This window comes from Sus scrofa, chromosome 16 (genome assembly GCF_054392235.1).
Source record: "Sus scrofa isolate SSC_HxYL_T2T_F1_AM1 chromosome 16, Sscrofa_HxYL_maternal_Yorkshire_Landrace_v2.0, whole genome shotgun sequence".
In the NCBI taxonomy this organism is placed as follows: Eukaryota; Metazoa; Chordata; class Mammalia; order Artiodactyla; family Suidae; genus Sus; species Sus scrofa.
The window spans coordinates 36,079,812-36,102,280 of NC_139398.1; the positions used below are offsets into that span (position 1 = coordinate 36,079,812).

The 22,469-nt window shown below is 44.7% G+C and overlaps 1 protein-coding gene across 8 annotated transcripts in view; it reads left to right on the forward strand.

The window, feature by feature from the left end:
• Positions 1-22,469, forward strand: part of OSMR (oncostatin M receptor) — a 60,652-nt gene that overhangs the window by 18,938 nt on the left and 19,245 nt on the right. For 2 of the 8 annotated variants that reach the window (XM_013984748.3, XM_003133904.6), the window contains exons 3-9: positions 7,049-7,221; positions 13,767-13,938; positions 15,028-15,300; positions 16,514-16,643; positions 17,423-17,574; positions 20,503-20,645; positions 20,985-21,138. In XM_013984748.3, coding sequence (XP_013840202.3) covers positions 7,049-7,221; positions 13,767-13,938; positions 15,028-15,300; positions 16,514-16,643; positions 17,423-17,574; positions 20,503-20,645; positions 20,985-21,138 — 1,197 coding nt within the window. Of the gene's footprint in view, positions 1-1,486; positions 1,684-7,048; positions 7,222-13,766; positions 13,939-15,027; positions 15,301-16,513; positions 16,644-17,422; positions 17,575-20,502; positions 20,646-20,984; positions 21,139-22,469 lie in introns of all 8 variants that reach the window. The other 6 variants (XM_085002127.1, XM_021077088.2, XM_085002128.1 and 3 more) reach the window with 5 other exon arrangements.

Here is a 22,469-nt window from a genome sequence, read left to right on the forward strand (position 1 = left end):
TGTGACCAGCACTGCAGCTCACAGCAACACGTGGCAACGCCTAAACGAGGCCAGGGATGGAACCCACATCCTCATGGATTCCAGTTGGTGAGGAAATCACCTTTGTTTCTGTTGAGCCACAAAGGGAACTACCCTGAGACTCTCTTTTTGATAACCTAGCTTCTCCTGACCAATGAGACCGAGCTAAGGCTCACTTCTGGTCAACCCTGGGCTTACTCTCCATCTTTCAGAGATCATGACCAACGTTTGTATTTTCTTCCAGTTTCTTGTGTGTCTATGTGTACAGACAGAGAGATGTCAATGTGTAGGTTTTTTTTAATAGACGTACAATTATACTATATATACTTGGAGTATTTATACCATATATATGTAATATATATAACTATATAAACTATATATATAAGTATACTATATATAAGTATATATATGGGTTTATATACCATATATAACTATAAACTATAAGTATACTATGTATATAGGTATAATATATATAGTTTATATAGTATGTATAAAGTTTATATAGTATATAATGTTTATATAGTATATAACATATACTTATTAAACTATAAACTATATATAATATACATATAGTTTATATAGTATATATAGTTTATATACTATATAATTTTTATGTAGTATATAATGTATACTTATTAAATTATAATTAGTATAAACTATGTATACTTTTTACAGTATATATATTTATTGAAGTATATATAGGTGAATTATTAAAGTATATACAAGTAATATATATGCACTTTAATAAGTTTAATATATACTTATGAAAATAATACAATATATGATGAGTGAGAGTTTTTAACCTTGGACGTTAAATGTTCTTCTAGAAATAACACTATTTAATGGCTACATGGTAGCCTGTTTTATGAATGGACCAAGGTTTATTTTCGTAAGTAGTGTTGGCTCCAAAGAAACTGGGTAAGGAGAGTAGGAGGTGACAGTCTATAGTTGAATCTGGGTCTGTCGGATTCCAAGCCTGCCCGTTCTGGCCACACTCCAGTACAGTGCTATAAATAGGGAGCTGGGCCAACAGCCAAGAGCCTTGGGTTCTGGTCGGGTTGTGTGGCCTTGAGAAAGTCACTCCCATTTTTTTAGCCTCAGTTTCCTCATCTGAAAAATACTGGGATTGAACTGAATAATCTCCAAAGTCCCTTTATCTCCAACTTTACCCTGGCATTTCCCACTATTTCCCCGGCATGTCCTAGATTGCTTTTGACCCAGTTATTTCTGACTGCTGTCTACCAAGTGTCTGAGTCACTCCCCACTCACCGAGACATTCGTCAATATAAAGAGCTCTCCTTTTGTCTAAAGCATCATATGGCAGCTTTCTAGAGCTTCTAGAAATAAAATTGATATGGCGGGGTGACTCACTCATTCAGCACCCAGTCACGGAGTGTCTGTGCTGTGACAGGTGTGTTATGGTCTTGGTTTCCCTGAGCTGAGTAAGACTTAGTCCCACCCTTTTTAGCCCACAGCCTGCGGGGAGACAAACAGAGCAGACCGTGACAGCAGTGCTGTGTTCTGGGCGCACACAATATGAGAAAAGCAGCCCTGGGCAGAAGAGAATGCCAGGAAGGATGAATTGTTAGCGAGGGGCTGTTGGCCAAGCACTTGAAATCGTGGCGATCCTGGATCTCTTTCATTTGAGATCAGTACCTGCTATAGGTAAGACATTGTGCCAAGTGCTGGGGACAAGAGTCCGTTCAGAGATGCCTCAGCCCTGCCTCTGTCCTCCAGGAGATTTGAACCTAGAGTGAGACTGACAGCCACACATGCCTATATAGGCAAGATGAAATGAGAGCTTGGAAAGGTGGGAAGAGTTTGCATGCATCCTGCTCTCTCTGATGCTATTGGCTCCGCAGTTGTTAAAACGATTTGCCCTCTATTCCATAAGGCATCTGCTCTTTCATCTCTCCAGATCTCCCTTTAGTTAATTAATTTCAATAAGCTTGGAAGACACAGGTTTAGGGAGAGAATGGCTAACAGCTGTTTCCTTTAACTAAAGAATTGAGGCATTTTATTCGCAAAGGAGATAAAATCTTTAACCAAATAACAGTAGGTGACCACCATGTTTGGACTTTGAGTATTGAAGGATTCCAACTGAAGTCATTTACCTTTGAGTCAATGGGACCTGATAAATGATTCACTTTGCTCAAACTCATTAAGAATTCGAATGCCAGCGTTCCCTCATGGCTCAGCAGGTTAAAGATATGGCATTGTTACTGCTGTTGCTGTGGTTACAGCTGTGGTGTGAGTTTGCTCCCAGGCCCAGGAACTTCCACATGCTGTGGGCCAAAAGAAAAAAAAAAAAAAAAAAAGAATTAAAATGCCAACTTATTAATTTTCAGCAGGAAAGGAAACTGGAAAGGTAACTGGGGTCCAGCCTTTTGGTGCAAATTGACACAGAGGTCTGAATTATGCATTCTGAAGTGTCATTATAGGGAAATGAATTAGATATCTTAGAGGAATATTTTTGTTCAAATCTAACATATTATATGGTTCTGAAAGTAATAAATGCTTTCTGAAGAACAACACAGAAAAGTATAAAAAAAGGAAATTAAAATCACTCAACTTCACCATCCAGAAACATTTTAGTTTTCCTTCTCTTTATAGCTTTTTAAAAATAGCGTAAGTAGGAGTTCCCGTTGTGGCGCAGTGGTTAACGAACCCGACTAGGAACCATGAGGTTGCCGGTTCAGTCCCTGCCCTTGCTCAGTGGGTTAACGATCCGGCTTTGCCGTGAGCTGTGGTGTAGGTTGCAGACGCGGCTCGGATCCAGCGTTGCTGTGGCTCTGGTGTAGGCCAGTGGCTACAGCTCCGATTCGACCCCTAGCCTTGGAACCTCCATATGCCGCGAGAGTGGCCCAAGAAAATGGCAAAAAGACAAAAAAAAAAAAAAAAATAGCGTAAGTACTTTAAAAATATAAGACGGAGTACATAGTTCAATATGATTTTTTCAAGTGTATGGAAAAAGGCAAGGAAAACATGATTTATGATTTAAACTCGGTGATGAAGTGAGAGTGGGCTTGGTAGAATAGTGGGGATTCAATTTATGTATTATTTGAACATTTTTATCATGAGCATGTATAATTTTAAAAATAATTTTTATTGAGGTGAAATTCACATAACGTAGTATTAATCACTTTATGATTAAAGTGATAAATCAGGGACACTTAGTACATTCAAAATATTGTGCAACCAGCACCTCAATATGTTTCCGAAACATTTTTCCTACCCCTAAAGGAAACCCTATAATCATCAGGCACTTATGTCCCATTCCTCTCTCCCCCAGCCCCTGGCAACCATCAGTCTACTTTATTTCTCTATATGTTTACCTATTCTGGATATTTCATATACATGGAATCATACTGTGTGAGACCTTTCATATCTGGCTTCTTCACGGTATAATGTTTTCAAAGTTCACCTAATTTGTAGCTTGTATCAGTATTTCATTCCTTTTTTATTGCTGAATGATATTCCATCATCCGAGTGTACCACAATTTGTTCACCCACTTCTCTGTTGTCAGACATTTGGGTTGTTCCCACTTTTGCCTATTGTAAATAGTTCTGCTACAAACACTTGTGTACAAGTATTTGAGTCTCTACTTTCAGTTCCTTGGGATATATACCTAGGAATGGAATTGCTAGGTCATATAGTAATTTTATTTTAACTTTTTGAGGAATTTCCAAAATACTGTCTACAGTGCTAAAGCCATTTTACATTCCCACCAGCAATGTACAAGGGCTCTAATTTCTCCACATCCTCACCAACACTTGTTATTTTCACTTTTAAAATTATAGCCATCCTCATGAATGTAAGATAGTATCTCATTATGATTTTGATTTGCATTTCCTTAATGACGAATGATGTTGAGCAGCTTTTCATGTGCTTTTTGGCCATTTGTAACTTTGGAGAAATGCCAGTTCAAGTTGTTTGCCCATTTTTTAAATTGATTTGTCTTTTTTGTTGTTGAGTTGTAAGAGTTCTTTACATATTCTGGATACTAGATAAGTGATTTGAAAATATTTTCTCCCATTCTATAGATTTTTTTAACTTTCTTGACAACATTGTTTGATGTACAAATTTTTTAATTTTGATGAAGTTCAGTTTATCTATTTTCCTTTTTTGTTCATGTTTTTGGTATCATATCTAAGGACCCATTGCCAAAACCAAGGTTGTGGGAGTCCATAGTGAGATTTTAAGTGGTACCCTAGCCATCCCCAGCTTTGAACTTAAAAACATCACAAGAGATGGGTATCCTTGTAGGAAGATAGTTATTGATGGCTAATAACTTGGATTTTATGACACCCTTGTTAATCTCACTTCAATAAAATGAATTTTCTGAGATTTTCTTCTAAAATCTGAGGCTAATTCCTTACCTGGGTCTTGAAGCTGTCTGCCTTGCAGACCAGTCACATGAAGAGCTTTATTCTTGCATCCACCAGCGATACTTCTCAGCTTATCTGGCTGTGTCCAAAGCCCCATCCTTGTTATCCATATCCTGAACTTGGCAAGACATTGTGGGAGCCAGGCAGCATACTGCTCAGAGATTCCATTCCATGTGACCTTGGATTGGGCAAGATACTCTTGCATTAGCAGGTGGGGGACAGTGCAATAAAGGGGAACACAGGTTTTGGTATAAGAGCAATCTGTACTTCAACTTCATAGAGCTTTGTGTAGATTATTTACACTTACTGAACTTCAGCTTCCATATCTATAAACAATTACTGTCTCAGTTTCACAGTGGGCATTACATGAGACAACTTGTAATATTATGTGCTCAATTTTGTCATTGTTGTCATTTTAACCTCCCTATGAGAAAAATTGCACCTGTAGAATGCCAGTGTGGGAACATTTTTTTTCAGTATTGGAGATTCCTTCCATTTTATTCTCAAAAGAGGTACTCTCTTGGAGTTCCCATCGTGGCACAGTGGTTAACGATTCCGACTAGGAACCATGAGGTTGCAGGTTCGGTCCCTGCCCTTGCTCAGTGGGTTAACGATCTGGCGTTGCCTTGAGCTGTGGTGTAGGTCGCAGACGCGGCTCAGATCCTGCGTTGCTGTGGCTCTGGCATAGGCTGGTGGCTACGGTTCCGATTCGACCCCTAGCCTGGGAACCTCCATATGCCGTGGGAGCGGCCCAAGAAATAGCAAAAAGACAAAAAAAAAAAAAAAAAAAAAAAAAGGTACTCTCTTGCATTTTAAACTAGGTGCCAGAGGGTTTTCGATTACCAAGGGAAATCCCCAAAGAACTAGAAAAATCAGTGCTAAGAAGATGACTTCTCTTCTACCACAGACCGTCAGTAACCAGCTGATTTTGTCAATACAGTCTTGATCTTCTCAATACCTTTATATCATTCCCATTTTAGTTGCCCTCCAACCAACCAGTGAAACCAGGTGCTTCAGCAATACACAGTTCCTGTTGAATCTGTATGGTGTCTCCTCCGCTTGAGTAAAAAGTGGGGCTTTATTCTTCTCCAAGAACCAGCAGTGATCTCATTCAGTCCAACAGGGCCCGTCCTCTCTCTGGGCTGTTTCCCAGCTCACTGACCTCAGCAAATCTGTTTCATGCTTGAATCTCTCCTCTTTGGTAGACTCTGTCACACCACTATAAACACTCTAAACTTGCAGCCTCTCATTGTTTCATAGGAGTCTGTTGTGTCTCTCCAGCTAGTTTTCCTCCTTGACCTAAGAACCTTGTCACAATTATTTATTTTTATTTTATCTTTTTTTAATTTCCCCAATACATTATTTTTTTTTCTACTGTACAGCAAGGTGACCCAGTTACACATACATGTATACATTCTATTTTCTCACATTATCAGGCTCCATCATATGTGACTAGACATAGTTCCCAGTGCTGCCCAGCAGGATCTCATTGCTAATCCATTCCAAAAGCAATAGTCTGCATCTCTTAACCCCAAGTTCCCCATCCATCCCACTCCCTCCCCCTCCCCCTTGGCAACCATAAGTCTATTCTCCAAGTCCATGAGTTTCTTTTTTGTGGAAAGGTTCATTTGGCTGTATATTAGATTCCAGATATAAGTGACAGCATATGGTATTTGTCTTTCTGACTTACTTCACTCAGTATGAGAGTCTCAGAACTGTATGGAGGTACCTTAGAAAACTGTACCTAGAACTACCATCTCACCCAGAAATCCCACTCTTGAGCATATAACCGGACAAAACTTTCCTTTAAAAAACTATTTTATTTGACATTAAGTGCCTAGTATGTTGCTGGTCCCGCCCGAAGAGTCCAATGAATTCTTGTCAGCAGTGTTTTAAGTTCAGTGCATTGAGACGTAAGCAATGCTGTTTAGAGATAGGACTTGCTCTCACTTTGCTATTTTAATAAACTATGAAATATCGACTTTCAAAGAGAAAACGTTCATTTTAGATTTCTACAACTATGAAATTTATAGCAAAAAAAAATCCTCTTTCTTTCTTCAGCCTAGTTATAAATTTCTAAACCAGTTAGACTGTTCAAAAAGTATTCTTGGAATTCCTGTCATGGCCCAGTGGTTAACGAATCTGACTAGGAACCATGAGGTTGCAGGTTCGATCCCTGGCCTCGCTCAGTGGGTTAAGGATCCTGCATTGCCATGAGCTGTGGTGTAGTTCGCAGACTCAGCTTGGATCTGGTGTTGCTGTGGCTCTGGTGTAGGCTGGTGGCTACATCCCCAATTAGACCCCTAGCCTGGGAACCTCCGCATGCCATGGATGTGGCCCTAGAAAAGACAGAAAGACAAAACAAAAACAAAAGTATTCTTTTGTCCTGTGTAACTGTTTATCAGTTTATTAATTTGCTGTGTATCTTTGAGTGAGTCATTTCATTCACCCAGGGCTTAATTTCTTCATCTGCCGAATGATTTCTAAATTCCTTCCAGCTTTTCAAGGTGTCTAATTCTAGGATGCACGTGAGCAATATTTTCTAAAAGCCAACAATGATGATATTGAACAGTTTAATTATCTGTGTCATTCAATTATTCTCCTATTAAATGTTATTTCTTATCTTGTTTTGGTCTTTCAGTCTTGTCCAAACCTTTGTCATTAACTCCTGAATCACTGAAAGTTTCCATCAATTCTGCACATCAGTGCTTGCATTTACAATGGATGGTCCACTCCCTTGCTTATCATCAGGAATTAAAAATGGTTTTCCAGATACAGATCAGTAGATTTACAACATCCAATGTCATCTGGACAGTAAGTATTTTTCTTTTTGGCTCTATTTTTTTTTTTTTTTTTTTGCTATTTCTTTGGGCCGCTCCCGCGGCATATGGAGGTTCCCATGCTAGGGGTCGAATCAGAGCTGTAGCCACTGGCCTACACCAGAGCCACAGCAACGCGGGATCCGAGCCGCGTCTGCAACCTACACCACAGCTCACGGCAACGCCGGATCCTTAACCCACTGAGCAAGGGCAGGGACCGAACCCGCAACCTCATGGTTCCTAGTCGGATTCATTAACCACTGCGCCACGACGGGAACTCCTTGGCTCTATTTTAAAAAATAATCTTACAGCACCATGATTTATCTTTTATAATATAAAAAAAAAAATCCCAATGTGGAAATATTTTAGCAACTCAGAACATTGGTCCTGAATAATTGCATTTCTGTGTTTTTGGTTAAGAGGATCTGGGGTGAGTAACATGGCAATTTGGGTTTGGGAGGCTGGATAGACTGTGCTAAGAAAATAGGTCATTTCTCAATTCTGCTCTGTTTCGAAAGCTCTTGGGGTCTGTCCTTGTGAATCCCGGATTCCAAAAATCTATGATGATCAACCATCTTATTCCTCTTCCTTCTTTCTTCTCTGTCCATCAGAGATCTTCCTAAATCAGAAGTAATAATTTGGCAACATTTTTCCTGCCAGTCTGCCACAGTCAGTGGGCTAAACCAGGGTAGGACAAGGTCTTATTCAGCTTGAAGAAACCAAGACCATAACACACCTGTCACAGTGTAGACGCTCTGTGACTGGGTGCTAAATTTCTAGAAGTACTTTCACACCTTCTAACCCCATGCCGAAATGCAAGGAGGAAAAAGTTCTAGCATTTTCTGTTCTGGCCAGCAAAGAGCTTCTCCATGGACCACGTTGGAAAGGAACTTACAGTGTCCTTTGTTGCCTCATGTGTGGCTTTTTCTAAAACAAATTAAATTAAGAAGCTCTTTTTTGCCTTTGAACTATTGGGGATTGATTTTTTTTCTCACTTGTCTTGGTTCAAATTGTGGTTGTGTCTGTTTTGCCTGGTACATCCCCATTTGTGCCCTGGGACCTACTGGTGGTTTCTTTCCATTACTATGTATGGCCTGGGGGACCTGTGCACACATCAGGTTCATTTGTTACTGTGGATTGTGGAAGGGCAGTGAAATGTTTTCTCACTGAAGAGAAACAGAAGTTGCCTGGAAGGAAGGGAGGCATAGGGAAGTGTCATTTCTGGGGACCCCCATTTGCTAGTGGACAGCCACTCTTCTCCCAGACGGTGGAGGTGAGGGAACAGGGGATCCAGATGGTAAGCTCCATTAGCAAACAGAAAAGCCACTAACTTTAAAGACTCCAGCTACTTTTTCTTTCTTTCTTCCTTTCTTTCTTTCTTTCTTTTTTTCTTTCTTTCTTTCTTTCTTTCTTTCTTTCTTTCTTTCTTTCTTTCTTTCTTTCTTTTTTTCTTTCTTTCTTTCTTTCTTTCTTTCTGTCTGTCTGTCTGTCTGTCTGTCTGTCTGTCTGTCTTTCTGTCTGTCTGTCTGTCTGTCTTTCTGTCTGTCTGTCTGTCTGTCTTTCTGTCTGTCTGTCTGTCTATCTGTCTTTTTCTCTCTCTCTCTCTTTCTTTTGTCTTTTTAGGGCCGTACCTACGGCATGTGGAGGTTCCCAGGCTAGGGGTCAAATCAGAGCTGTAGCTGCCAGCTTCCACCACAGCCACAGCAACACCAGATCTGAGCTGCGGTGTGGTGGATTAAAGGATCCAGCATTGCCACAGAGGTAGCGTTAAGTCACACCTGCAGCTCAGATTTAATCCCTGGCCCAGGAACTTCCATGTGCCATGGGTGTGGCCATAAAAATATTTTAAAAATAAAGAAAAAGTTCTTTCTGTTATAGTAAATGACGATAACAACATATGAACAGAGGGTTCTGCGTATCTGTCTACACCTTTTTCGGAGCTGTAGCTGCTGGCCTACGCCAGAGCCACAGCAACACCTAATCCAAGCCGCGTCTGCAACCTACACCACAGCTCACGGCAGTACCGGATCCTTACCAACTGAGCGAGCCCGGGGGCCGAACCCGCAGCCTCATGGTTCCTAGTTGGATTCGTTTCCGATGCACCGTGATGGGAACTCGTGTCTACACCTTTGATTTAGGTAGTACCTCTCTTTTTGAGGTAAAGCTGCTGGTGGAACTTACTTGTATGACGTACAGGCTGGAGAGGTCTGAGAGCAGAGTTTTGCCTTGTCTGTAGCATTGTCCTCATGATGTGCAGTGCAGCCTGATCCCAACAGGGGATCTAAGGTACAGGGAGGTTTGCGGTGCTGCTTTTTTGTTGTTGTTATTTACTCATTTGACAGAAGATAATCACACCTGCCTGTGCCAGATGCTAGGAATAGGAAAGGAAAGCCCATCTTTGACCTTGAGTCATTGACGGCACAGTGGAGAAGACAGTCCAGGACACACCCAGCCAGGCTAAGAGGATGATGTAAGAAAAACTGTGCTGCTTCACCCTGAGAGAGAACCCCCAGGACTCTCCCTGTGCTGGCTGGGGTTGGGTAGGCTAGGAGCTGCCACAGCTGGTGGGAGGAAGTGGCTCCTCTCATGGCAGCTCTGTCTCTGGCTGGAGCCCTGGGCCCCTAGAAGGGTGACAGGCACACAGAGTCACAGTGTGGCCCAGAAGAGACAATGCCACCAGGAGCTTTTTTTGTTTGTTTTTTTTTTTTGTTTTTGCATTTTAGGGCCATACCCGCGGCATATGGAGGTTCCCAGAGTAGGGGTTGAATCAGAGCTACAGCGGCCAGCCGACACCACAGCCACAGCAGTGCCAGATCCGAGCTGCATCTGCGGGCTACACCACAGCTCACAGCAACGCTGGATCCTTGACCTGCTGAGTGAGGCCAGGGATTGAACCCACAACCTCATGGTTCCTAGTCAGATTTGTTTCCACTGCGCCACAATGGGAACTCTCATGAGGCGCTTTTATCTGAATCTCTCAGGCCTGAAACTGAGGACAGACATAAGGTCCCCTCTCCAGTTAAGGAGCCAAAAGCCGGCCAAGAGGGGCTGCTCTGTCTAGACTCTCATCTCCTCTCCAATGGCAGTTCCCTGCGATGCACCCTTACTCGAGAGGCGAGAAGCAGCATCTTTCCAGACCCATGTCTCAGATTGCCATGACCCCACATAAGTCAAAGGAAAAACATCTTGACCCAGTTGCTCATGGCTGCACCGGGGCCTCCGAGAGGGCTCCCGGATGGCGTTAGCCCCCAGGATGCTCCATACAGGCTCACCCAGGACCGGGTTCCACCCTCAGCTTTTCACTTGCTTTCTGGTTCTGTCCATGGTGGGAGAAGGCAGAGTTAGAGTAACTGCTCCAGCTTGGAAGGAGGCCTGGAGCGTGAGTCAGAGAGGGCTAAGCTCAGGCCTCAGGAACGAATCCGGGACCTCAGCTGGACTTCTGTGCAAATGCCAGGTTTTTGTGAGTGACTCACGTCTGCCAGGGCCACATGGAACTTGCCACTTCAATGAATGAAAGCAGCCCAAAGACAAGTCATCGCTTTTGTGAAGATTGCTGAATCAATGCATTCAAGGCAAGTTTCCTCTCTTCCACCACAGGGCTTTAAAGACCACAAAGCTCAACTTGTGGTTACGCAGAATCCACACAGAGCGTCTGGGAAAAAATAGAGCTCCCTGCATATTAATGAAGCGAGGAAATGGTTTAGCACATAGTTTTCAACCGTGGGCTCAGGTCCAGGCATTGTTCGAGGCACGGGGCTCTTGGTGCTGCTAGAGCGAGGAACGGATCACACAGACCAGGGCATCCCAAATGTGAGTGGGGAGGGGTGTGGGGTGGGCTGCAGACAAGGGGCTGTGGGGTCAGAGTCCACCTGACCTTCTCCAGCAACGTGGAGGAAGAGCCACTTGAGCCCAAATGGGAAAGAAGCTTGGAAGCTACTTTTACATGGAGACGAGAAGAATGTTCCAGGAAGATCCAGCTGGTGTGAGCGGAGGCCCTGAGTGAAAGGGGCTATGAGCTTTTAGGCCAAAAGGTGGGGAACACATGGGAAGGTGGACCCGGGAGCACACGGGACACTGGGAGTCCTGCTCAGGGGTTGTGTTTTATCCTGGGAGCAGTGAGAAGGGAAATGACAAGATCTTATTGGGAGGTTTTTTTAAAAAAGCTCACTCTGGCTGCACAGTGGAGGGAAGTTGGGAGAAGTGGAGCCGGTGAAGTATGACCACTTGGAAGCCAGGAATAGGGTTGGTTCGGAGGAGAGGGGCCCGGAGCGGGTGGTGACCGTGGGGACGATCAAGGGAAGTGGCTGAATCTCAGAGGGAGAGGTAGGAAATCCAGTAGAAATCTCGTCTGTAGCTTGTGGACATTTTGGCAGGATCACCATTGACAGAATTTCTTTTCTTTTTTCTTTTTTTGGGGGGATTGGCTCTCAAATAACATTTAAGAAAAATGTTACCCTAGATTGCCCATAGTAAATGGTAAAAGTTGCATGGATCAGGACCCAAAATGTGTAGTTAAAAAAATGTGTTCTGGAGTTCCCGTCGTGGCTCAGAGGAAACGAATCTGACCAGTATCCAGGAGGATGCAGGTTCGATCCCTGGCCTTGTTCAGTGGGTTAAGGATCCGGCGTTGCCATGAACTGTGGTGTAGGTCACAGATGAGGCTCGGATCCTGCGTTGCTGTGGCTGTGGTGTGGGCCGGCAGCTGTAGCTCCATTTCGACCCCTAGCCTGGGAACCTCCATATGCCACGGGTGCGGCCATAAAAAGACCAAAAAAAAAAAAAAGTGTTTTGTCATGTAGGGATAAAGAAATGCAGTACCCTGAAATAAAATAAATACTTCACAAAGCAGAGTTTCGCATAGAATGAGAAAGGCATACATGATTAGGTGCCCTTCCTGTGGACTGAGTGGTTCTCCCTCCAGGACCGTGTTTGGTTCCCCAAGGGCACTAGAGAAGGTTGGCAGCCTGGGGGAAAGAAAGCACAGGTGCAGAGAAGGCCTCAGAGTTTGGCAGCTCCAAGTGGCATGTGACGTGTCTGTGGCCCCATCCTTTTCACTGGAAGACTTGCCATTGGCCCTTGAAAAAATGCATACAAATTCCACTTTCCCCAGGAAGAGCAAGGTGTTTTTGGTCCCCATTCCCCAGCTGTGGGGGCAGAAAGCAGGTGTCCCGAGGGGCCCACTGAGGCACATGAGTGCCTGGAGCTGCGAGCACATGAAGAAGAATGAAGCCCAGTCCCCACTTCCTTGGTGCCATGCTGGAGTCAGGGGCACAGCCCCAGATGAAGTGTGCCAGGGGCTTCTGGGAAGGTGCGGATGGGAGGAAGCCAGAGGAAAGAGCAAGAAAGGTTTGATGAAGGAGACAGGGTATAACAGAGCCTTGAAGCAGAGCGGGCACACTCACCAGGGACACAGAATAAACACTGAGGTATAAAAGCATAAAGCTCTTCCAGAAGTGAGGGCTAGACCACTGTGTCCAGAGAGAAGGGCCCTGCAAGGCAAAGGCAGCTGGGGGTCGGACTGGAAATGACCTTGGATGACAGGGCCAGGTGTGAAGGGAGCCACTGAGGTTGGTTGATTTCGAGAATGAAAATACTAGTGTCGTAGAGTGAGACTAAAAGCTGTGTGAGAAATACACATTTCAGTCCAACTTGGAAAAACTTCCCAAGAGCACACGGTATAGGACATTGCTGTGGGGCTGACATCTGGGGGGACCAAAGACTCTGACAGAGGGAGCTCAAGGGGAGGGGGCATGGGCCATGTGGCCGTTGTATCTGAAAAGACAAGGGAGTGACGGGGAGCCATCCATTGACTTCTGGGGGGATGGTGGAACCATGATGGACTGCCAGCTCTCCTGAGATTTGGCTAGCTTGGTTTGTTTTATATTAAAACATTCTCATCAATCTTGCTCCTTTTTTTTTTTTCTTTGTCTTTTTAGAGCCACACCCGCAGCACATGGAGGTTTCCCAAGATAGGGTTCGTATCGGAGCTGTCACTGCCGGCCTATGCCACAGACACAGTAACGCAGGATCCGAGCCATGTCTGCAACCTACACCACAGCTCACGGCAACGCTGGATCCTTAGCCCACTGAGCGAAGTCAGGGATCAAACCTGCATCCTCATGAATGCTAGTCAGATTCGTTTCCACTGAGCCATGATGGGAACTCCAGTCTTGCTCATTTCTTAAAGGGTGCCTCAATTCATCCTCTAGTTTGCAAGAGTTTTCTTAGCAGGTTCTATGTGGCCAGCCTGTCTCTAATATTTTCCCCCAAGGCTCAAGTAGCTTCTGTTTTTGCTCCCCATGACCCGCTGGAATTGGAAGCCCAGAGGGATTGGGAGCGAGTTTCTGGAAGGCAGGAGGCTGTGGCTGCCTTCTTGCTGGGCCCTCAGAGCACAGAAGCTGGCTGGCTGAGGACAGACTGTACTTGCTCATGGAGTTACAGTGGACACTTAAGTGTGTGCTTTAGGAAAAGCCCAGTCAAGCCTTTTTCCAGGATCACATGGCTGGCTATATGTTTCCAGGTTTTTCGCTTTATTTCTAGGAGAGCTACAGCACCACTGTGAAGGGGAACCAAGTCCTGCGCTGGAGCTGGGAGTCCGAGCTCCCTCTGGAATGTGCAACACACTTTGTAAGAGTGAGGAGTATGGTGGATGATGCCAGGATCCCTGAGCCGAAGTTCTGGAGCAACTGGAGTCGCTGGGAGGAAGCGGATGGTAAGAAGTGAGGTGATGCAAGCGTGAAGGGATTTACTAACTCATATTTTCTGGGGGTCAATAGTCAAAGTCCCTTTTGAGGACCTCCAGGTAGACAACAGTGCTATTTTTCTTTGGCTCCTATTGGATCTAGAAAGCATGGGTGTGACACTTGCCACCGGGAGAGCGATGTCTGAGGATTTGCCTCTGAATTTTTTCATTGAGATAATTATGCAAATGCACGCAATGTAGCATTCATTTTCCCTGCATGTGACATGTGTATTAGCTACACGTCAAGTGTAGGGCAGGGCATGGTGACAGCTGAGCGTTGGGTACAGGCATTTCCTCCGGGAGGCTGGCTGTGAGGGGAATGGGAGAGGGGGAAGGAAGCAGGGGGCCATCACGACGGACAGTGAGTTTGCCTAAAATGGGAGGGATTAGAGGACTCTTTGGTGCCAATGGACATACAGAAGGAAGATGGAAGCCAGAGGAGATATTGGGTGACTGGCGTCTGAGAAGGTGGAAGAGGAGTGACCTACCTACAGACCAATTTGGAGAGTATGAGGGACACGTGGCGTGGGGACTGGGCAAACCTGGTGGGTGTGCATGTGACTTTGCCACTGGCCGGGTGAGCGAACTTGGGCTTGGTCTCTGCCTGTCCTGTGCATCCTGTTGTGGTCAGGTGGTAAGAGGACCAGAGAGGATATGCATAAGCACTTAACACCACCCCCACCCCCCACGACACATGGCCAGGATCAGTAAAGAGCAGACGCTGCCGCCCTGGTGAGCGATCGCCAGCGATAATCCGACCCTCCACAGGCCGCCAGTCCCAGCGCTGTCTCAGTTCTTAGAACAAGAGCAGCAGTGTTGTGGTAACCACAGGAGCCATGGTACCGAGAGTCGCTTTGCACACACCAAAGTTTATAGACTTGCTATAAACTTTGCTATAAAATTTTTTCTATCGTTTATAGATGTTTAGATTCCTTTGTGCTCCAGGAGGTCGAAACAGCTAAAGGTGTCTGTTGAGAGTGAGACAGGAGGGGGCTGGTTTCAGTGTTGCGTCCAAGTCTGACTGAGCGGACTTTTTTTTTTTTTTTTTTAACCTTGTAGCACAGAATTCCCTCGGGCAGGATCTGTTGTTCCTCTTCCCTAAAGATAAGCTGGTGGAAGAAGGCTCCAATGTCACCATCTGCTACACTTCTAGGAACCCTCAACATAACATATCCTGTTATCTGGAAGGCGCACAGATCCACGGAAAACAACTTGATCCACGCGTATCCACGTTTGAGTTGAAGAACGTGTCTTTCATTAGGAGAACAGGGACCAACATCTTCTGTGAGGACCCAGGAGTTGCCATGAAAGGCACTGTTCTCTTTGTCTCAAGTGAGTGTACACGTCTCGCCCCCCCCCCACCACCCGGATCCTGTGGAATAGCTCGAATCTCCTTTCCCAGAAGGCAAGGAACCATTTCCACCCATGGAATCAATTTTCTTTCGTTTCCCATGTCTTCTAGGAAACTCTGAAGCAATGCTTGGAGGATTTCCTGTTCTTTTCTTGAGCTTGCTGACATGTTTTTCCTAGAAACTGGGAGGGTGAAAGGGGAGAAAGTTCAGGTCTTGACCTGGACCACTGGGAAAATATCCTGCTTTGCATCAGTCGTGCTGGAAGGGCTGAGGGACGGCGGAGGGAGGAGAGGGGCTGCGGGCCGGACAGCCCTAGAGGGGCGGCCAGGGTTGTGGCCGGAAGACCTGGGTTTGAATCTTCTTCCCATGGCTGGTGAGACATCTTGAAAGTTTCCTTGCCGGTCCAAGTCTGTTTCCTCCCCTGCGAATGGTGGTTCTGAGGATGAATGAACACAGACAGGGCCCGGCCCCAGGACGAGAGTTACACGTAGTCAGCAAATGAGGCCACAACTGTCTCCACCTGGGGGCAAGACAAGTTAGGTGCCCCCATGGGGGGTGGCGGGGAGAGGAGGGAGCATTTTACTTTTCCTGTGGCTCTGTGTGTGCTCACAGTGGTCGCCTGTTTGTCGGGAGACCTCCCTGCCCCTGCGCAGTGGGGCAATGTCTACAGAGGCCATCTCCAGTCTCCTGGACGCTTGGTCCCCTGCGCCCCTTGCCGTGGCCTCTAAGGACGGCAGTGACCAGGGAACTTGGAGGTGCTGCTCATTCCTTGAATGCTCAGCTCCCAGCTGTGGAGTTTAGCAGGTCCCCCGGATCTGACTTCCCAACATCCCAAGCACAGCCCGGGCTCCCCGCAAGCCACAGCATCCACAGGACACCACCAGGCAACGCTGACTCCATTCAGTCAGCCTTTTGCTCACTCTGTGTGCCTTGAGCAGATACTAGCAGAGTGCAGACCACATGCAGAACACACCTGCCCATCCCTGGTGATAGTTCAGCAGAGCACCCGAGAATGAAGGAGAAAAGGCTGAGACGAGGCGCCCAGCATGTGCCTTTCTGGAGCTGCTGATGTGCATTGCTCCATTGTTCAGAGCAATTCAGTGGCCTCAGACCCCAAAGAGAACTTTCCATTTCACTTGTCTTTCAACCAAGGGCTTCAGCGAGGTCTCCATCTTTTTTCTTTGTGTGGACAGAAATACTCGAGGAGCCCAAGGACTTTTCTTGTGAAACCCAGGACTTCAAGAATTTGAACTGTACTTGGGATCCTGGAAGTGACACTGCGTTGCCTAAACAACCTTCCCAAAGCTACACTCTGTTTGAATCGTAAGTGCGCTCCGGTTACAGTAATAACAGTGTCGTCCTTGTTTAGGGTATTTGTGACAACATAACAAAAGCCACATGTGTTTATTTATTTATGTATTTGGTTGATTGGTTGGTTGGTTGGGTTGTTTTTTTTTCCTCTCCCTTTCCTAGGGTAGGGATCAGATCCAAGCGGCCCCCAGCTGGGTCAACACTGGATCCTTTACCCACTGTGCCAGGCAGGGATCAAACCTGCGTCCCAGGGCTCCGGAGATGCCGCCGATGCCGTTGTGCCACAGTGGGAAGGAAACTCCAAAAGCCACATTGAGATGTTACAGGAAATTTGAACAAATATTTTCCAACCATCAGTGTGAAAAACAAATCTCAAGTGGTCACAAGTGTGTAGTACATTCTTCCTGAAAGTACAGTACTTTGTTAAAGAAAAATGTAGCCTGAAAATAATAAGAAAGGCAGAGAATGATGCCTGTTGATGGGGAAAAAAAAAAGCTCCCTATAGTGAACTAGGTCTACCTAATTTCTAATTTTTTAAGAATATCCAAAGTAAATGAAGGAGAGTTTTCACCACCCATGAGGGAAGGTCCACGATTCCTCATTCCACTTCTAACCACCTGGATCAAGTTTACTGAAACAATATTTTCATCATCGGTACCTGTCGACGATGGGTGGATGCTATTGTGTGGAACCTAGTTTGATAGCTACTGATCGTGCCCCCCAAGGGATTCAGGGGTACACATTTGCATTGCCAGAAGTGTAAACCCTGAAATTGTTGTTGTTGTTTTCAGATTTTCCGGGAAAAAGATACTTTGTGAACACAGGAACTTCTGTAATTGGCAAGTAGCTCAAGACTCACAAGAAATGTATAATTTCACCCTCGTGGCTGAAAACTACTTAAGAAAAAGAAGTGTCAATATTCTTTTTAACCTGACCCATCGAGGTGAGACTTGAGAGCAGCCCCCCTGTGGTCACTGGCATGTCTTTGTTTGACACACTGTGGAATCAAGCAAAAGTGCTATACAGCGTTTTGCCTCATTCCCATCTTAAGTCAAAGTTTTAGTTCATAGGATTTCCCGTCGTGGCTCAGTGGTTAACGAATCCGACTAGGAACCATGAGGTTGCAGGTTCCATCCCTGGCCTTGCTCAGTGGGTTAAGGATCCGGCATTGCCGTGAGCTGTGGTGTAGGTTGCAGACGCGGCTCGAATTTGGTGTTGCTGTGGCTCTGGCGTAGGCCAACGGCTACAGCTCCGATTCGACCCCTAGCCTGGGAACCTCCATATGCTGTGGGAGCAGCCCTAGAAAAGGCAAAAAGACAAAACAACACCAACAAAATTCATAACTCTTGTTCATGTCACGCTTCTCTTCATGGGTACATGCATGGCCCACCGTCCCCATTTGTTTTCATAATGTATGAAACATCGGTGAGCTTACTGCTCAAGTTCAAATGAGAAATCTGACAATAACTGATTTCATCTCCCATCCCCCAGCCCCCCCACCCTGCTCATTCTCCTAAGATGATGACAGAGTTAAATCATGTGTGTGCCTGTGCATATATTCTCATTTCTTATGTAATCCCCAAATACTGTTTTTATTTTGTCTTAACGTAGATTAAAAAACATCAAGCTATATGTAATAATCTAGTAATTATTCTTATATAATATTAAATTGCTAATATCTACCCATATTATTGAGTGTTGTGGTAGTCCATTTTCACGGCTATAGATTATTTCATTACGTAAATACGCAATTTCTGTGTGTCTTGTTAGGGCCACACCCATGGCATAAGGAAGTTCCCAGGTTAGGGATCGAGTCGGAGCCATAGCCGCCAGCTTACACTGCGGCCACAGCATCGCCAGATCTGAACCACATCCAGGACCTACACCACAACTCGTAGCAATGCCAGTTCCTTTAACCCACTGAGCAAGGATCAAACCTGCATCGTCATGGATACTAGTTGGGTTATTAACCCACTGAGCCACATGGGAACTCCTAAATATATTGGAGTATTTTATTTGTGCATCTTCTTTGATAGATTTTCAGATTGTATCAAGGTTTATGCTCTTGGGTACAGTCTTAATAAGAGCATTTTTATGTATGTATCCAATACACACTTATAATTGTGGGTTTGTTTTTTTTTTTTTTTTTTTTTTTTGAGTATGTGCCTAAGAGTGGAACCCATGAGGACTCAAAATGTGAATGTTCAACTCAAATATAAACTAGTGCCACCATATAGATTTCCAAAGTGGTTGGACCACTGTATCCTCTCCGAGTGGGTACTGTCACCCTTTTCATTTTTGTCAGTTGACTGGATAGAAAGTGCTATTTCATAAGAGTTTGGACCTACACATCCCTGAAGTGGAATATCTCGTCCTGTGTTTTGACCCTACCCCCTCCAATGTCGCAGGCCCTGGGGATCCGGCAATGAACAGAGGGAGAACTGCCCCTAGTGAGCGTACTTGCTTGTGTGTTGCCGGAAAGGGTTCAGAATGGGGCATGGAGACACACAATACATATGTAAAGATATTAATAACATAACGTCAAGCATTGCAAAGTCCTATGAAGAAGATAGACTTCAGGGAAGGGGGTAGAGAATGCGAGGGTGTTATGTGAGTTAGAATGAGGGTGTTGGAGGAGGAGGCAGCCGTCATCTCGGGGAAGGACATTTGGAGCAAAAGGAGTAGGATTTGACAAGGTCTTGGGATGGGAACCTGCTCTGGGCATTTGGGGATGAAGAGAATGTCCTGTGTCTTTCCTGAGAGAGAAAGGAGATTGGACTGGTGGGCAGGGGCCAGGTCATGCAGCAACTGTGGAAGTGGGTAAGATGGAAGGTGTTTTATTTCAGATGTTCTATTTTTCAGTTCTGAAATTTCCATTTGATTCTTTTTCTAAAAAAGTAAGTTCCATTTCTCTCCTGAGAAGTGTTTTCCCTCTATTCATTTCAGATGCATTTACTTTTATCTCGTAGATCTGTTTTAAAGACTTTAATAATTGTGGCATTTCAAGGGAGTCTTTTTTCTTTTTTTTTTTTTTCTTTTTGAGTGTTAAGCTTTATTTGGGGCAAAATTAGGACTTAAGCCTGGGAGACAGCATCTCAGGTCACCCTGAGAAACTGCTCAGAGGACATATAGGAATTTTTGCAACAAAGGGAAGTTAGTAGGAACAAAAGATTTACAGAAAACCAGTTTCTATGGGAAGATGTAAAGGTCTAGGCTTCCTGGAATCACTCTTGGATATGCACCTCAGTTGTGGGACAGTCTTTATTTGTGTTTGTTTGTTTTTTAGGTTCTTATTTTTTCTATTATCGTTGATTTACATTGTTCTGTCAATTTCTGCTGCACAGCAGAGTAACCCAGTTCATCTTGACACAAGTGTCATCTTGAGGTTGATGTCTGTTGATTGCCTTTTCCCTTGGAACTTGGTGACACTTTCTCTTTTAGTTTGTTTAGGGATGTGTGTGTGTGTGTGTGTGTGTGTGTGTGTGTGTGTGTGTAATAATTTTGGACCATATCCTCAACGTTGTTAATGTTGTTTTGTTTAGACTCTGGGTTCTGTTATATTCCCTTGGATGGGCCACTTCTTCAAGTATTGACTCCCCTCCACTTCCTTGCCTGTTTTTGTTTCGTTTTCAGCGTCCTCTGTTTCTCTTTATAGTTTGTAAAACAATCAGTGAGAGAAAGGCTCTGGATGGTTTACTCCATCTTGGCTCTAAGTCTGGTTTTGCTGGCCATTTCGCCACACACACACACACACACACACACACACACAAATGCTTATCAAATCAGTGAAGAAATGAACTGCCTGTTTATCAAAGTCCTTTTGGATCTGTGCTTGAATATTTTTATGGTTTTATTTTATTTTTTTTGGCAGTTCATCCAATGATTCCCTATAACCTATTCTTTAAAAATATCAGTGCCACAAATGCCACCGTGACCTGGAAGGTGCACTCCGCCGGGAATGACTCCACCCTTTTGTGTCAGCTTGAACTCTTTGGTGAAGGAAAAGTGATACAAGTAAGAGCACTGCTTAATTTTCTATTTTCAAAAATTTCTGTCTGCTCTGAACAGAGAGACTGCTGAATAAACTCTCTTGAATCTCTTATTTCTGTGTGGGTTCAAAGGGTGTGGGTCATCTGTTAAGAAGTTCCAGGAAATTAATCATAAACTTTTAGAGTTGGAAAGAGGGCCTCAGAGATTACTTTTTTTCTCAAAGAAGAACTAGGCTTCTTCCAAATCAGGATGTTCCATGTGTGGTTTGGCTTTGCAATGAAATATGCTCACCAAAACGTCTGTCTTCTTTTTCCTTTTCTTTCTTTCTTTTTTTTTTTAATTTTTTTTAATTTTTTATTCAAGCAACAAAATGTTTCCGTCAAGGTGAATGGTGAGTACCTCTTCAATGAACTGGAGCCCGACACAAAGTATGTGGCCCAAGTGCGCTGTGCTTACGCCGATCACTTCTGGAAATGGAGCGAACCAATTAGTCAAAAATTCAACACCCCTGAAGCTGGTATGTTCAGCTCCCTGGTGTCCAATTCAAGGATCTAAACTGACTGAAGGGAGGTGGGTGGGCTTCCCTGAGGACTTTCAGTTGTACCAAAAGTTAAGGGGAAAGTAGTATAAGAGAGGCTGTGTGCCATCTTTAAAAAAAAACTGAATTAAATGCCGAATAAGAGGTGGGTGGGAAGGCATCTGCCTCAGATATCTGCCATCTGACTTATTTCTACTGGACATTTTCTCTCTGGTCTTTAATTTTGCCAAAATGGTTTCTAAGCTGCCAGTATTGCCAGCTTCGCAGTAGATCCGGGGCTATGTAAATTAGTGTAGACTTTTAATTCAGAACTGGGGGCAAAGAGTAGCATTCATGCTGGGGGAAGCATCGATCTCATATCAAACAGCCTTGGTCTATGTTTGGAAATGTAGTGATTTTTAGAAACTTAATCATTATCGTTAAGCAGTTCGTTCCAGCGACAGTAAACCGGGAGCCTTCTCAACACACTCTCAGGGGCGGTTTCCTCAACAATGACTGAACAAAGAGGCCTCCCGAATAACTATGGCTTAGAGTGCAAATAGCCCTCAGGAGATTAGATGGCTCAGCCCCGCTTTCATTTCCTTCCAATCCAGGATAATAAGGTATTACTGTTGCCAGTTTATACACTTGGGCCCATAGACTGGGAAGACTTGTCTGGTTGCAGTTAATGAAAGGCAGAGACGTAACAGTGGTACCAGCGCGGTGACTGCTTATTGTGTGTTTAACATGTGCTGGACACAGCTCCACGCCCGTGGTGGTTTCCTCTTAAACCCTCCCAACACGCAGTAGGGCCTGTTAGTATCCATACTTGATCGATGAGGCCCTGAAGGCACAGAAAGGATGAGGAGTTTAACTGGCCCCACCAGCGAGCGACTGAGCCGCCACTGCCACTCACCCCGCTGCCGACAAGCTCCAAAGCTTTACTCGCAACCAGACTGGAGTCTGTGTGTTCTGTCTCTTAGGGTGTGATCTTATTGAGTCAGGTCCTGGCTATTTTACTGCCAAAGGAAGGATTATTTGCATTTATTGTATTGCATCTTATTACCGGTGTTTGTAAGCAGGGCAGGGGGTGGGGGACCGTTTTAAAGCAGTGACTCTGACAGAGGTGCGGGTCCCCAGAGGGGCTCAGCAGGCTTCCTCTCCTTGCCTGAGGTTCCCACCCTCGCATACCAGCCATTTCTCCTAGGGCTATAGACCCCTCAAGAATCCTTGAGGCAGAGAACCTCCTTCCTGATGGTAATGTGGTTTATGCCTCAGTCGTGTTTCATTAAGTAATTTTTACTTTATTACTGCTGCTCTGCTTTGGGACA